The 16,262-nt window shown below is 40.9% G+C and overlaps 1 protein-coding gene across 2 annotated transcripts in view; it reads right to left on the bottom strand.

Moving 5' to 3' along the window:
• Positions 1–16,262, bottom strand: part of SORT1 (sortilin 1) — a 67,631-nt gene that overhangs the window by 26,745 nt on the left and 24,624 nt on the right. For both annotated transcript variants that reach the window (XM_047085927.1, XM_047085928.1), the window contains exons 4-6: positions 7,328–7,430; positions 6,628–6,792; positions 2,880–2,953 (exon numbers count right to left, since the gene is read on the bottom strand). In XM_047085927.1, the coding sequence (XP_046941883.1) occupies positions 2,880–2,953; positions 6,628–6,792; positions 7,328–7,430 (342 nt within the window). The remainder of the gene's footprint in view (positions 1–2,879; positions 2,954–6,627; positions 6,793–7,327; positions 7,431–16,262) is intronic.

The raw sequence follows: 16,262 nt of genomic DNA, 5'->3' as shown, positions 1-16,262 counted from the left end.
TTCTAGATCAGCACCAGCGGAAGGTGTCAATTCAGACCCTGAAGGTACTTATCAACCAGCACTAGCAGAAGGTGCTGGGTCTGAGCACGTTCCTTTGGCACTGCAGACTATTAATTCCTAGAAATCAAACATCTAAAAGGTGAGGTAACAGTGGCCAGCAGACCAGATATCCTATATTTAGACGCTAATCAGAAAAACGAGTTACAAAAATAAAAAATATTATACAGAATACAAAATACCTTTCAAAAATAAATTTTTACCTTTAAAAAATTTTTAAGTAATCTCTCCACCCCATGTGGGGCTCAAACCCATAACATGGAGATCAAGAGTCACATGCTGGACCAATAGAGCCAGCCAGGCACCCCTTAACTTTCACTTTTAAAGATGAGTTTTCTGTTTGTTTCTTTGAACTCTGGAGGTATAACTGACAACACTTAAAGTGCACACTGTGGTGATTTGATATACATATGTAAAGGTGAGTTTATGGTTTCTTTTTTTTTTTAATGCTTATTTCTTTTGAGAGGGAGAGAGGGAGGGAGGCAGGAGGGAGAGCGAGAGAGTGAGAGAGAGAGTGAGAGAGAGAGAGAGAGAGAGAGAGAGAGAGAGAGAATCCCAAGCAGGCTCCACGCTCAGCCTGGAGGCCAATGTGGGAGCTGGAGTGTGAGATCATGACCTGAGCCTCAATCAGTAGTTGGATGCTCAACTGACTGAGCCACCTCGGAGCTCCCATAAAAGTGAGTATTAATGACCAAAATTACTAGAGTCTTATTATAGTAACACCCTATGTACTTTAGGTCCATCAAGAGTGTAGCAATCTGTTAACTTAGTTACTTTAAAAGTTACTTCCTTCCAGGGGTACCTGGGTGGCTCAGTTGGTTGAGGTGACTCAGCAGAGAGCCTGCTTGGGGTTTTCTCTCTCTCCCTCTGTCTCTGCCCCTCCCCTACTCACTCTGTCTCTCTCAAAATAAATAAACTTTAATAAATAAATAGATAGATAGATAGATAGATAGATAAAAGTTAGTTCTTTCATGATAAGACCACATAAGACACAAACACAGTTCACTGAAACACACACAGTGAATGGGGTGCCCGGGGGGCTCTGTCAGTTCAGCGTCTATTGATTTCTGTTCGGGTCATAATCTCACAGTTCGTGAGATCGAGCCTTGCATTGGGCTTTGTGCTGACAGTGTAGAGCTGGCTTGGGATTCTCTCTCTCCCTCACCTGCACACGTGTGTTCTCTCTCAAAAATAAATGAATAAATATTAAAAAAAAAATAGAACAAATGTAGATGTGGCATGTGTCCCTTGGTGGTGCTGTAAAAACCTCATGTAACCAGTGTTTCCTGGGAAAAGGTCATTTTATTCAAGCGATATTTTTTAATACTTTAATTTCAGTAGATATATTTAGCAATGTCTCTATTACACATTTCCCTGACTCCCTAAGTCGAGGACATTAAATATGAAAGTCTTCCTTGGACTATGGGTCATCTTCACGAACATCAACCGCAGGAAACTGTAACACAGTGTTCCCATTAGAAGTCACTGAGGTACGTATGCTCTCTTGATCTGGCACCAAATAATCACATCCTGTTACAGCTTCTGTTTCTCTTGCTTTTACAGTCCCCCCACCTCCATGCAGCTCTCAGGCAGGGGATACTCAGGCTGGGTGTGCTTGCTCTTGGTGTTCACACACCCCACCTCTGTCACCAATCTGCTATCCACAGGGAAGCTACATTAACAAGTTTGTTGAAATTAGTCAAAGAGAAGGAAGAAAGAGGTTCTAAACAGGGGAGTGAGCCTAATCAGAATTTGGGAGGTATGAAGGTTTTTAACACAATTCTTGCTCAACAATCTCCCAAACTCCCCCAGTAAATCTCCTTTCACAAAAGCCAGAGGTTAAGCCGCTGACTAGCCAGTTAGGACAAAGGTGATCTGCTCCTGAGTAAGAACTCCTCCACTGCATCATCTGGCTTTTTTTTTTTTTTTTTTTTTTTTTTTTGTTAATGTTTGTTTATTTTGGAGGGAGAGAGACAGAGTGCAAGCAGGGGAGGGGCAGAGAGAGAGGGAGGGAGACACATAATCCGAAGCAGCTCCAGGCTCTGAGCTGTCAGCACAGAGATCATGACCTGAGCAGAAGTCAGATGCTTAAGCAACTGAGCCACCCAGGCACTTTTTTTTTTTTTTTTTTTTTGAGAGAGAGAGAGAGAATGAATGAATATGAGTGGGGGAGGGGCAAAGAGAGAGAGAGGGACAGAGAATCTGAAGCTGGCTCTTGTGTGCCGGCAGCAGCGAGCCCGATACAGGGCTTGAACTCATGTCAGATGCTCAGCTGAGCCACCCAGGGGCTCCTCCTCCACTGCATCATCTTAAGCAGGCACTGGGTGGGGGTGGGGGCCCAGCAAGAGAAGTGAAGGATTTCTGGTGCACGGACAGTGTGACTCTGATGGCCTGGAAGCTGTCTGGGCTTTCTTCCTGAGTCCGTGCTACATTCCACACGACTGAAATGGAGCTCTAGATGAGGGAATATAAATCTGGGCACAGGGAAGTACGTGAGTCCTCAACTCAAAGCTGTATTTTATACTTTCCAACTGATGTCACCATTAATGGAGACTAAACCTTTGCAGACAGCAGCAACTCAGTCACGTGCCTTGTTTTACACTTTATATTCTAACGTTTAGTGAGACTAAGTATTCTTCCCCAGAAGAATTAGAGGCTCCTCCAGGTCAAGATCTGGGTTATACCCCTTCTCTTGTATCCCTTAGGGCACCCTGAAGAGTACCTGGCACATGGTAAGTGCTCAATATTTACTCATGTGACTTTTGGCAGCCCTGTCAGGAAAGGTTTAGGGCTCTGCACAGATGGAGTCTTCTGTTACTCACCATTTGGCCAAACACACTGCTTTGTGGATTTCTTCCCATTTTCCCCCAAAATCCTTGGACACCCACAGGCCATTCTGAAAGATTATAAATGACTTATCAGAATTCCAGCTTTGTCTTGTGCAGCTGCTTATATGACCCTCAATAATTCATATGCAATCATTCAGGACAGTAAAAACACACACTGAAGCTCCATCCATAAGCTGTCTGTGCTATACACATGGTTTATGGCGGCCGTGTCAGGGTTTGGGAAGTTCAGAATGACAAGTGCTTGTGGAGTGCCCAGTACATGCCAGGCACTGTACCAGATGTGCACAGGAGACACAAAGACAAATAAGATACGCTCCCTGCTCTCAAGGAGTTCACAGTTTAACAATGGGTGCAGATATGAAGTTTGACACAAGGTGGGGGCGCAGATACGAAGTTTGATACAATGTGGTAAGTTACAGAAACACGGTCTCTGGGGTGAGAGTAGGGAGGGGAGGGGCAATGAATGAGAGATGGTTTGTGAAGACAGCTGAACTAATATTAAATAATGAACAGTGTAACCAAAAGAAGGAAAATGGGAAGATGGGATGTTATTGCACAAATATATCCCAGTACTAGTCAAGGCGAGTCAACATTGCAGGGTGGGCAGGGAGCTAAAAGCCTTCAGACACGGATGGAGCACAAATTCCAAGGTGAGGAAAGAAGGGACTAATGCTTGGAAGAAAGGTGTGGGTCAGCTCACAGAGGGCCCTCAGTTTTACTTTTTTAAAGGTGGAGTACTTGGATGGCAATCGGAAAGGGGTGGATTTCTGTTCAGAAGCAGGAAAAGTAATGAAAAAGTAGTGCCACATTAGTTCATGAAGAGTTACTGAGGCCCTACACCACAGCTATGAGGAATAGGCTCCAGAATCTAGAAACTAGATTCAGTAGAACTGGGTGATTTTTCCTGTAAGGCAGAGAGAGAGAGAGAGAGAGAGAGAGAGAGAGAGAGAGAGATCTTTAGCAGTATAGAGGGGCAGCAAGATAGGAATCTGAGCCTTAGGAGGAAGCCAGAAATATGGATTTGAGAGTCTTATACATTAATTACAGTGGCAGTTAAAATGGTCAGCGTGGAAGAGATTGCTCACAGTGAAATGAGCGGTAGGGACTCAAGGGTAGGTTGACAGGAGTTTACAAAAGAGACCAGGAAGGAATGGTTAGAAGGTAGGAAAGAACCAAAGGAATGAAGTCCTAAAAGCCAAGCCAACTGAGTTCCCAGAAGGCGAGACTGGCCAGTATTTCCAAATGTAGCAGAGACTTAGTATGATTAAGATGGACAATGTCAGCTATATCGACAACACAAGCCTACTGGGCCCAGACCCAAAGGAGGCGAGACAGAGATGTCCTGGTGCAGCTGAGATTAAATGAGGATGGTCTGGGCAGAATTTACCCCCAGTGTTCTTCCACTCTCATCCACCATTCTTCCTTCTGTAACTTTTCCTCCTCTGGTAGTTTTCACCTCCCAGCATTTCTAAGGTACCTAATTCTACTTAGAAATAGGTAAGGGTCTGATATCACCTGTTTTCACTTTAGTAGATATTGGTCCATCTTATCCACACTGATTATTTTTACTTCCTACTTATCCTTAACTGGAAGAAATTTGAGGTATAAAAGCAGACCGTGGCTACTTCTTCCTGAGGACAGCATGTTTCAATAATCTCAAGACACTTGGTAATGGTGATGAGGTGGTCAAAGGGGGGGCTGGTGATTCTGTCCATCCCTCTGGGGGTCTCTCTGCTCCCTTGAAGGGCCTATAGCTCAAGCTGCTGGAGGCCAACTTCCTGGAATTGTTGCATTAAGATCTGAAGCCTACTCAGCAGGGCAGTTTCCTTCCTCTGGCCTCCTTTGGCTAAACCTAACTTTGACCTTCCTTGAATCTTCCAGCCTTCCCCCTGCTCACCGAAGGCCCAGAACCCCGACTGCTCTTCCAGTGCCCTTCACCCTCCCTGTGCCAGCCCAACTTGTCCACATTGATGGTCCAGTTTCTGTCCCAGAATAGTCACCACAGCAATGGCTCTCAAATTTTAGTGTGCAGGCTCAGCCGCGAAGGTTGTTAAAAATACTAGCCACCTCACAACCAAAAGTCACTGATGGACTCTATCTGGATTGGGGCCTAGGAACTGCATATTAAACCAGTCTCCCAGGGGTTTCTATCTGATGTTGCTGGACAGAAGAAATCAGAAATAAGATGAGAGAGAGCCATGTAAATGTAAAGTATAATTACGATTATCATAGTCTAGCAACTCAGACACTTTGGGCCCTAAAAATCCATGCTACAGAAGACTGGTCCTCTAGGAAAGGAAAAGTGACACATGTTCCCCAGGGATCTTTCAAAAGAGAGGTGGGAGGGTCAGGGAGGGACACAGGTTTCTGGGAACAGTAGAGGAATGTGCTAGGGGATGCAGAGATTTAAGACTCTGGATAGTTAATACATGAGTATCAAAGACAGAAATCAATATGCTTTATATACTGGGAACTAACAAAAAAAATCATAAAAATGTGGTTTGGCCATAGCAAAGGAATAAGACCATCAGAAATTTGACAATTTATGCATGTCCCTTGCAGCATAAGAATGAATACATTAAACTGTTTTCTAGTTCGTTACTCTGATAGTACACATTTATTCACTTAAAAAAAACTGGAATGACAGCTAGATAGCATACTTATCTGGACTAGATAGCACATGAAAATCATGCCCTTTACCAAATAGGAAAAAGATGCAAAAAACACATAATCAATGTCTTAAGAAGTCACTAGAAAGCAGTCCAATATAAAGAGCATATCCTACCCTCTTGCACTGTTGGTGGGAATGCAAACTGGTGCAGCCACTCTGGAAAACAGTGTGGAGGTTCCTCAAAAAATTAAAAATAGACCTACCCTATGACCCAGCAGTAGCACTGCTAGGAATTTACCCAAGGGATACAGGGGTACTGATGCATAGGGGCACTTGTACCCCAATGTTTATAGCAGCACTCCCAACAATAGCCAAATTATGGAAAGAGCCTAAATGTCCATCAACTGATGAATGGATAAAGAAATTGTGGTTTATACACACAATGGAGTATTACATGGCAATGAGAAAGAATGAAATATGGCCCTTTGTAGCAACGTGGATGGAACTGGAGAGTGTGATGCTAAGTGAAATAAGCCATACAGAGAAAGACAGATACCATATGTTTTCACTCTTATGTGGATCCTGAGAAACTTAACAGAAACCCATGGGGGAGGGGAAGGAAAAAAAAAAAAGAGGTTAGAGTGGGAGACAGCCAAAGCATAAGAGACTCTTAAAAACGGAGAACAAACTGAGGGTTGATAGGGGGTGGGAGGGAGGGGACGGTAGGTGATGGGCATTGAAGAGGGCATCTTTTGGGATGAGCACTGGGTGTTGTATGGAAACCAATTTGACAATAAATTTCATATATTAAAAAAAAAAACAAAAAACTGAGAACAAACTGAGGGTTGATGGGGGGAGAGAGGGAGGGGAGGGTGGGTGATGAGTATTAAGGAGGGCACCTTTTGGGATGAGCACTGGGTGTTGTATGGAAACCAATTTGACAATAAATTTCATATATTGAGAAAAAGAAAAAAAATTTCAAAAGGACATAATTGGAAAAAATAAAAATAAAAAAAATAAAGAGCATATCCTAGAGCACCCTTTTAAAACAGTATATTTTGAGCCTACAAAAATGCAAAAAAGCAAGACAAGTTCCTCAATTATACTTACTTCAGTGCTGAGGGCTAACAGGTAATCAGAATTCTGAGGGCTATACATCATCTGAGTCAGAGGGTGAAAAGGGAGATTGGTCTGAACAAAGTTCTTTGCAAAATCTGATGATCGAAAGATTCTTCCTCCATGACTTCCTCCAGACACCTCTGCTGTTAAAATCACCTGATCAGGAAGAAAAAAGTTCAGATACAGAATATAATACTATGAAAGCACAGGAAGTTCTTACACCATTTCCACCAGGTGTTAAGAAAATTTTCAAAAGTAAGAAGAGTCATAAAAACAGTAATATTAGTTTGTGCACTGCACTCTTCAACTATTAGTCTTGTAACAAATGTTATCCTACACTGAGCTAGCGTGTCATAACTATGAACGTAGCCTGCTCAGTTTGGGATTAGTTAGTTGCCCAAAGACTAAAATGTTGTCTCATGGATTATACATTGTGATGCCAACAACCACCACATAATTATAAAGAGTTTGGCTGGATCTTGGAATAGGGACCAAAAAATAAATAAATAAATAAAAATCCTGTGTGCTGAATTCTGTTCTTTTATGAACAGCACTAAATTATGTTTAATTTTAAAAATACACTAACAGCAAACTAAATATACTGCTGTGTACAACCGGATCATTCCACAATTATCTGACAGCCTGCGTGTGGTACCAAGCACAACTTCGTATGTATCTGAATGAGTCTCACCTTTCCAGAATTCTCAGGACCAATAGCCATGCCAAACTCAGTCCGAATGAAGGTGTTATTGATGAGATTTGTAATATCCTTAAAGTTCTTTCCATAGTCCTCACTGAGAGGAAGAAAAACAAGACACATTAGAATGCGATGGTCAATGAGGACACTGCTGGACTCCTGCCTGCCTTCCTTTCCCCCTTCCCACTGGCTTGGCTGAGGCGCTCATCCTCCCCTGAACAGCCTCAGGGGGGCTGATTCCATCTCTAGCTCTGGTGGTGGGCCTGATTAGTCTGAAGGAAATCGCATTCCCTTACCAGTGATGGGATCAGAAATGGGGAGTGACCCAGGATGAGCCAATAAGACCAAAGAGGGGAATTTGGAGTCTTTTAGGAAACACATCTCTTTACACTTAAGATAGCCTCCTGACAAAACGATGTCTCCTTTTAGATCAGTGGTTCTCAATCAGTGTATTTTTGCCCCCCACCCCCATCCCTAGCTGCAAACGTTTGGTAACATCTTGAGACATTTATGATTATCAACAACTCAGGGGTGAGATGCTACTGGCATCTAGTAGGTAGAGGCCAAGGATTCTGCTGAACATCCTACAATGCACAGGACAGCTTCACAATGAGAAAAAATTATCTGGTCCCAAATGTCAGTAATGCAAAATTTGAGAAACCCAACACTGTAATATGTGAACACAAAGCAAAAAATTGCTACAGGCATTCTGACACAATGAGAGTGTAGCTTGAAAAATAAGCCAACATACATGGAGAGAACTGCTGAGGGGATTCTGGAATTCCAGAGTCTGTGACATTGGACTGAATAACTTCTCTATTAGTTATGCGCCATTAATTCCCTTATTATTTAAGCTAGTTTGGGTTGAGATGTCTGCTAAATGTAACCAAAGGCCTCCTAACTAATCTGTTAATGCACAATACACATGATAAAGCTGTAAACTCAGCAGCAGGAGTCTTAAAGTCCTCCACTTCCAGAGGCTGCCGTCCCAGGTACCGGCCTCTAGTGCACGCAGCACACAAAACACAGCTAGGGAAAACAAACGCACTTAATCTCATCTCTTGGGTTGTCAAAGCTTTCCCCCAAGGTTCATTCCAACAATGTCTTTGAGAGGTATTCAATTTCGTGTTTCGATTTTGAAAATTAAAAGCAAAAAAATCAGTAGCTCTCTACCTCTGACGGGTTTAATACTGTGTGCAGTTCTGATAAAACATGACATAGAATGTGAAATCTGCACATTCGCTGAATCTAAATGTTCATCAGTGAAGACCACCATGTTTTGCAAGTCAACTGCCCGGTGATAAGTGCAACATGCAGTGGTCTTCACCAACAGAATAGACGACTTAACAGATGGCACAATTTTGGTTAGCAGCCTCAACAAATAATCACAGAACCACAGAACATGAGAGATACAAGGGACTGGGGACATTTTGTCCAACTACCCTCACAGATAAGGAGGTTCAACGGGAGGCAACTGTCAAAAGTCTATGAGTTAACTAGGGGCAATTCTAGTTAACTGAGAATTCTTTACAATTCTTGTAAAACTACAAGCAATTCTCTTAACTCTCAGCCCCATACTAGACTAACTTTTAATTATTTGTGAGTTTTTCTCTTACAACCTGCAGTCTTCCGCTACCTTGCCAGGGCTTGTGGCCTGGCAGTAAAGATGGGCTCAGAGGAAGTTGAGAGCAGACAGGAAGGCAGTATTTGTGAGTGTTTGCATAGGTATGCAAAGCAAATTACATGTGACTTTAGGTTGTCTGAATAACTCTTCCCATTTCTTAACACACACACACAGAAGATTCCTAAACAAACTGGGGATTAGGCAGTGCCCAACCAATTCCTTTATTACCCTTTCCTTGGCTTTGGAGTACAGAAAGTATTCTTATCTTCCAGACAGCAGGTCAAGGGATATGCACGAACAATTCATAGCTCTACAATGTACATATCATCAATCGCTCAGACAACCATCTAAAGGAATTTGTAGTTGCTTGCTTATCACCAGCTTACAAATCTCCCCTCCTTCATGACATCCCCAGGGAACCTCCACAAACCTGTTGGCAAGCCTGCTTGCTTTTTAAGAACTTGGCACAACAAAACATATCCCTGCCCTTCAGAAAGAGAAAGCAACAATGCACAAAACAAAAAATCATCTGTGACACAACCTTAGCCACTTAAAAAACAACTGGAGTACAATGGACTAGTATCAACCTGCTAGGATTTAGGTAGGGTTCTGCTAAGACCACATAAGGCCAAGGAATACATTTTAATATAACACTTTATTTTATTATTTTATTTTTTTTCTTGAGAGACAGTGTGCATGTAAGTGGGGAGGGGCAGAGAGAGAGAGGGAGAGGGAGAATCCCAAGCAGGCTCCATGCCCAGCGTGGATCCCGAGGCGGAGCTCGATTTCACAATGGACCATGAGATCACGGCCTGAGCCAAAATCAAGAGTTGGACGCTTTAACCAACTGAGCCACCCAGGTGCCCCAAAACTTTATTTTAAAGTAATTTTATTTTCTATCAGCACATTTATCCACACACAACATGTATCATGAAAAGGAAAACAACGAAACATTTTGAAAAATAAATCCATTTTCAAATTCCATAGGATAATGAATAGCATTATAAACAGCAGTCAAATGATAAGTTAACAAAACCCTGTGAAACCACCTGCTTTAGGAACAAGTCTTTTGAACAAAAAATAACCAATTTCTTGTTGCCAAAAAGAAATGATCACTTATGCATGTATCTGTGCTGTAAACATATGCTTAACAATATGCACGTGTTTACAGCTCAAGAAACTGTTAAAATAAAAATATTATTGGAATATAATCTAATAACCCCAAAGAACAAGAAAACTCTAGACATTAAAATAAATGAAAAAAAAAAAAGTAATCCTCACATGGAACTTCTAGTAAAAGCATGCAAATTCCTAGCAAGATGAAGGACTCAAAAGAGGGTTTTTCCAGAAGACTCATATATTGACACTCAACCCCAATGTCAACAGCCAAAAATTACATCCTTGTTTTTGAACACTTTTCATTTACAATACATTGGAACTTGTAATACCAGGCATTTGAACTGCAGACATTTAATGAAATGGAACAGTATAAGAGTTCTACAATATCTCAGATAATCTTACATTTTAATTTTCTCAACAATCAAACAAGCATAGATATCCTTGTCTGCTTGGCTTTCAGGCCTAACCATTTTTCTGTTTCTTTAGTTCATTTCTGCCATGATTAAGTTGCTATAAATTGCAACATAAAAGCAACAAAGATGACAATAAACTTAAAAAAAAAATAACTACACTTTTGTCGTTTTCACTAATCAGGAAAGCTTACATATTAGATCCTGATTGTTCACGGACTCCATATGTGCAAATGTGACTACTCACTCAAATGTATTTGTAACCCTAAAATCAATACTCATGGCACTCTGGCAGTCATTTGCAGGTATGCACAGAGTGACAAACATCTGAGTAACCCAGCGTGCCCATTCCCAGCTGAGGTCCAACGGGGAGCTGCTCTGCCTTCTTGTTCCAGCTCTAATACTGCAAATAAGGGTCTTCTTCACAGTCTATTTAGCACCACGCCTTCTGCATTTTTGCATTTTTTGTTGGTTATTCTGCTGTTTAAAATAGCCCCTTAGCACAGTGTTGAACGGCTACCTAGTGTTCCTGCACACAAGAAGGCTTTGATGTGCCTCATGGAGAAAATAAAGGAGTTAGATAAGCATCTTTCGGGCAGGATCTGGTTGTGAGCTCAACGTTAATGAATCAAGATATATTAAATAAGTAAGGTATCTTTCAACAGAAGCACACACAAAACAAGGTTACGTACTGACCAACTGACAAAAATGAATGTTGTGACCAGAGGTTTGCAGGAGCCTAAACCTTTCTTTCTTTCCCCTAGGAGCAATGGTTCAGTATTCACTAATTCAGCGTTCAAGGAGATTTTGTAGAAAAATGAAAATCAGCTGTACTGAGATTTCCAGTTAAAAGACCAATAGGGAGAATGTAGCATATTAAAATGTGGCTACATAATTACAGACCTCAAATCATAGACTAGCCAGTAAAATGGGCAGAATGTGAATTTACATTAGGCTGAAAAAAAGACTTTTTATTTAACCCCGATTGTCTAATGCTAATTGTCTAATGTCTTTTAATTCTTTTTTTAATCCTTATGCAAAAAAGGATACAGGTTTTCTGTAGAAATTTTGAAAATATAAGCGGGAAAATAAAAAGGGTAAGATATTGTGGATAAGATCCCAGAACTTTTTTTTTTAAATGTTCATTTATTTACTTTGACAGAGAGCACGAGCAGAAGAGGGGCAGATAGAGATGGAGAGAGAGAATCCCAAGCAGGCTCCATGCTGTCAGAGCAGAGCCGGACATGGGGCTCAATCCCACCAATGGTGAGATCATGACCTATAAGCCGAGTTTAAGAATCAGATGCTTAACCAACTGAGCCACCGAGGTGCCCCAAGTCCCAGAACTTTTCATCACAAGGAACATGAGAATATATCCAGTGTCCTTATTTTGCTTTGGTTGACAAGGCAATGCAATAGGTATTTTCATGGGAATATTTCCTACGTGATGAAAACCACCTAGTTTCATGACTTTTATATGCCTTAAGTTTGTAAAAGTGAGGTTTTAGTAAAAATGCCATCATCATACATTTTAATAAACTTTTTATTTAAGGAAAAAGAACAGTAAAATATGTTTTATAATGGACTTTATGCTACCCTTGTAGCATATGCAGTCATTGTTAATAATCTACTGCAGTGAAAACTGAACCAAGCATACCATTTAAAAGAATGTCATACAAGATGTCTTAGAGAAGCCAGCTTACTATACTTTAATATCGGTTGTATACCTTTAAGTTTACCTTTCAAGTAACATCCTCAAAAATTTATACTGACTATGGAATAAACTTTAATTTGAAATTTCTTAAGATGCCCTTACTAATTTCCAAAAGTTGAACAACTCTCAATAGGAAATAACATAGCAGCAGTTTTGCGGTAATTAGGTACAGAATTTTGATGCACAATAATGCTTACATGTGTCTCACTAAGTTGATCTTACAACGAAAAGTTAGCCTCAAGAGGCCATAAAACAAAAGGGTGCAAAATATCTTTCAGTTGCCAAAAACCAAATTATGTTTACCACAGATCTAGTTTATTTCCTTTTTAACGTCACATTTGAAAAAGGCAAATGAACTTTACAACCTATTTTATAAATTATTCCTTAACAGAGAATCAAAATTTAAACTATTCAAATATAACTCTTTTAATTGAAGATACTATTATTCAATTTTACCTAATCATTAATGCCTAGGGCTTTTATTTATTTCCCAAATCTTCCCACAATTCTTTTTTATTTTTTTTAAATGTTCATTTATTTTTGAGAGAGAGAGAGAGAGAGAGAAAGCGAGCACACGCACGAGCACCAGCAGGGGAAGGGCAGAGAGAGAGACAGAATCTGAAGCAGGCTCCAGGCTCTGAGCTGTCAGCATGGAGCCCGATGCGGGGCTCAAACTCACAAACCATGAGATCGTGGCCTGAGCCCAGGTTGCAAGCTTAACTGACTGAGCCACCCAGGTGCCCCACCCACAATTCTTTTTTATAACCTAAAGACCAACGTATACTTCCCTCTAACTCAGCGTAGGTAACAAAGCTTCTTTCTAATCCTGTGAGCCTCTGGGCCCTACTACTCAGAGCAGCTGGCATGTGAGGAAAGTGCCTTTTCTTTGAACCCCAAATGAACCTTTGACCACATAAGATTTGGTACGGAAAGATAATCCAGTAAGTAATATAATCATGGGAGCTATAAAAAACAGAAGAGTCTCAGAGTGCATTGAAAAGGCTTTTATTTTATTTTTCAGTTGGGCAACCTCCCCCTATTCAGGACTCATCTTAATCGAACTGCCCCCTCCCCTCCAAAGCAACACGTGCCTCTTGGCTGGCACGTTCAACAACATGAGTCACTTCACAGCAGCCAGGCCAGCCCAGGGGGAGAAGCAACGAGGCATATTTAAAGTTTCCACCTAAACTCTGGAAAAGGTCTCACTTCACAGCAGGGAGGAAATAATTAATATTCAAAATGACCTTGGCAAAAACAAAAAACAACCAAACAAAAACCCTGCTGTGCAACATGAAGCAAAAGAACCTTAGTAACATGAGACTATCAGAAACAAATAGCACTTCCCTCTGGTAAAATGTATGTTAGGGGTTTCTCACAAGACTAGACAAGTATAGGATGAAAAGGGCTGAGTCAGATGGTAGTAGGTATTTTAACAGTGACATTTAGCGATACTGTTTCTGTTTTGGTTTTGGCTGCCTTAAAGTAAACACAAAATTGAAAAGCAAAAGGATGGGAAAAAAGAGTCGTGAAAATACATTTTGCTCCCCCTGGGTATGACTCATGAACCTGTCAGGAACAGTTCTAGCCACACGATTAAAGAGCAACAAAGAGAATAAAAAGTGAATTCAGAAGGCAAGCAAATAAGTGATGCAGACAATAGGGATAGAAGGTAGTTCAACCTGGAGGAGGAAGAGTTTAGTAAACAGCCTTCACAACATGGCTCTTTGGAATCAATAGGAGAGGATTTGCTACTAAAAAATGAACTGGAAATCAGCACCTTCTATGACACATACATGTGTGATATGTATCACAGCAGCATTAGTAATCCTGAAAAAATTAGCTACAACCTGAATTTCCAAGAGGACAGTGATTAAGTAAATTCTGTCAATCTAACAAAAATGATGAGTTACCAGCAGAGGGGATATGAAAAGTATCGTGGTATGAACATTCACCAATCAGAATGGGTACAGGCTGTGACACGAGGTGTTAGTAATACTTGCATATTGGCAGCGGCAAGGGGATGTGTGCATTTGTAGAAGCCATGGAAGCATCTGGGGGCAGGCAATCACTTTTTACCAACTGGCACAGGAGGCTTTCAAATTCATTTTAACAACTGGTACAGCAGTGCCAGAACAGGCTGGCTACGAGCCATCCCTGGCTGTTGGCACGGCAGCAGCTGACCCCACCAAGTTCTTACTCCACGCCAGCCACTGCAAAGCATAACTTGCAACAGTTACCATTAGTAATGGTAATGGTCTATGATGACCATTGTTATCATCTTTCTTTTACAGATGACAAAACATTTAGGGAGACTAAATGACTTGTTCATTCGGCTTGCAAATAAATGATAGTGCTGAGATTCAATCCCAGGCCTATTTGCCAACAGAATCTGGCAACTTTACCCTGCACCATGCTGCTTCCCAAGACTACGTGCCCATACGAATAATATTAAAGGGGAAAATCAAGATAATAAACTGCAAATAAGTTAAGATTATACCTTATGGTGAACTTTTTTCTTTTAAAATTTCCAAATGTCTTATAATACGGTTGTATTCCTTTTATAATGAAATGTAAATTGGTAAGAAAAACTGTATTATATGGAAAGATTTTATGACAGCAAGTTTTTTTAAACACTAGAAAGAGTTACAAATTTTTTAAATGTAGTTTTTCCTTTCCCAAACAGGATACTTTTCATCTGTCTGAAATGTTTCAACCGCTGTTCTAAATGAATAAACAAAATCACCTATAAATTATAGCCCTTTCTAGCACTGGGATTCTACAATGTGTTGTCAATCTTTATCAAATAAAAAATAATATCAGCCTAAAAATTATAGAGAAGCCAAGACATGCATTCATTCAATTAGTATGTACTGCTTGCCTGCTATGAGTCAGCTGTTTGGCTGGTTGTTGGAGAACCGGGAGTTAGTCAAGAACCTTGCCTTTATGGAGCTTACAACAATTCCAGACGGCAATTCCTTCTTAGCAAATTTTTAAGCCAACATCACTGTGTGGAAGGGCAGAGAGCACTGGCTCCAGGCTTAGTAGCAGCAGTCAGTGATCATGCCTACTAGGGAGGGGAGGTTAGGTTGATCCATCTCAGAGCTTCAACATGGGTTCACTCCATGTTGAAGTGAATGCCAACAGTCAAATAAAGAACACTGAGAGAGTACAATGCTCCCGGGAGCCCTACAGGTAGTTTTTATGTCATCTGCTGGGATGTCCTATTCTTTAGGTCCCTTGGGGAAAATTGGGGTAGGCACAAATGACTGAGAAGACAATCAGCAATTTCTGAGAGTTGGCTGGTCTTGAATCTCATAATTAAGGGAAAGAACCTACTATTTAACCAACCTGTATCTTTGAAAAGACAACTCTAAAACCTTGTGAATGTCACAGTATAGGTTATGACTCCTGAACACACACTGCCAGCCACCATCATTACCAATGTGAACACTATTAGGCACTTGGGTTAGGTCTGACCTGAGGACCTCCTCCTGATCTGGAAACAATCTGTTTAGGGCTTAAAATAGGTACCCATTTTTCTAAATGCTTGGTTATTTACTTTGAGAGAAAGAGAGAGGAAGAATCCCAAGCAGGCTCCGTGCTATTGAGTGCAGTACCCAATGCAGGGCTCGATCCCATGAATCGTGAGATCATGACCCGAGCCGAAATCAAGAGTTGGATATTTAACCAACTGAGCCACCCAGGTGCCCCAGTATCCATTTTATTGTAAGATAAATCACATTCACTTAGGAGGTATAGTGAGGACTGTAAAAACCATTTCAGGGACATAAAAACCATTTTGTGCTATTGCAGGGATATAAAAAATCATAACAAATAGAAAGGTGGCTAAAGTCTATGCTACTTTCCCACAGATAAATACCCATTTAAATTAACAGACACATCCCTATGGGCTCTTCCTTCATCTTCCTTTATTGTTTTGCCACTCAATTATGTCAGCCTAATCTCCTTGGAACTAGATCCCTTTTCATATTTCTTCAGGTTGTTAAGTAGGCACTCAGTGTGCTGAGTGTGACAGTCTGGTGAAAATTTAAGATGCCTAGA

Source organism: Lynx rufus, unplaced genomic scaffold, assembly GCF_022079265.1.
Source record: "Lynx rufus isolate CCGP_SWC_20201006 ecotype Redwood Valley unplaced genomic scaffold, mLynRuf1.p SCAF_2, whole genome shotgun sequence".
Taxonomy (NCBI): Eukaryota; Metazoa; Chordata; class Mammalia; order Carnivora; family Felidae; genus Lynx; species Lynx rufus.
This window is presented reverse-complemented; position numbering and strand designations above follow the sequence as displayed.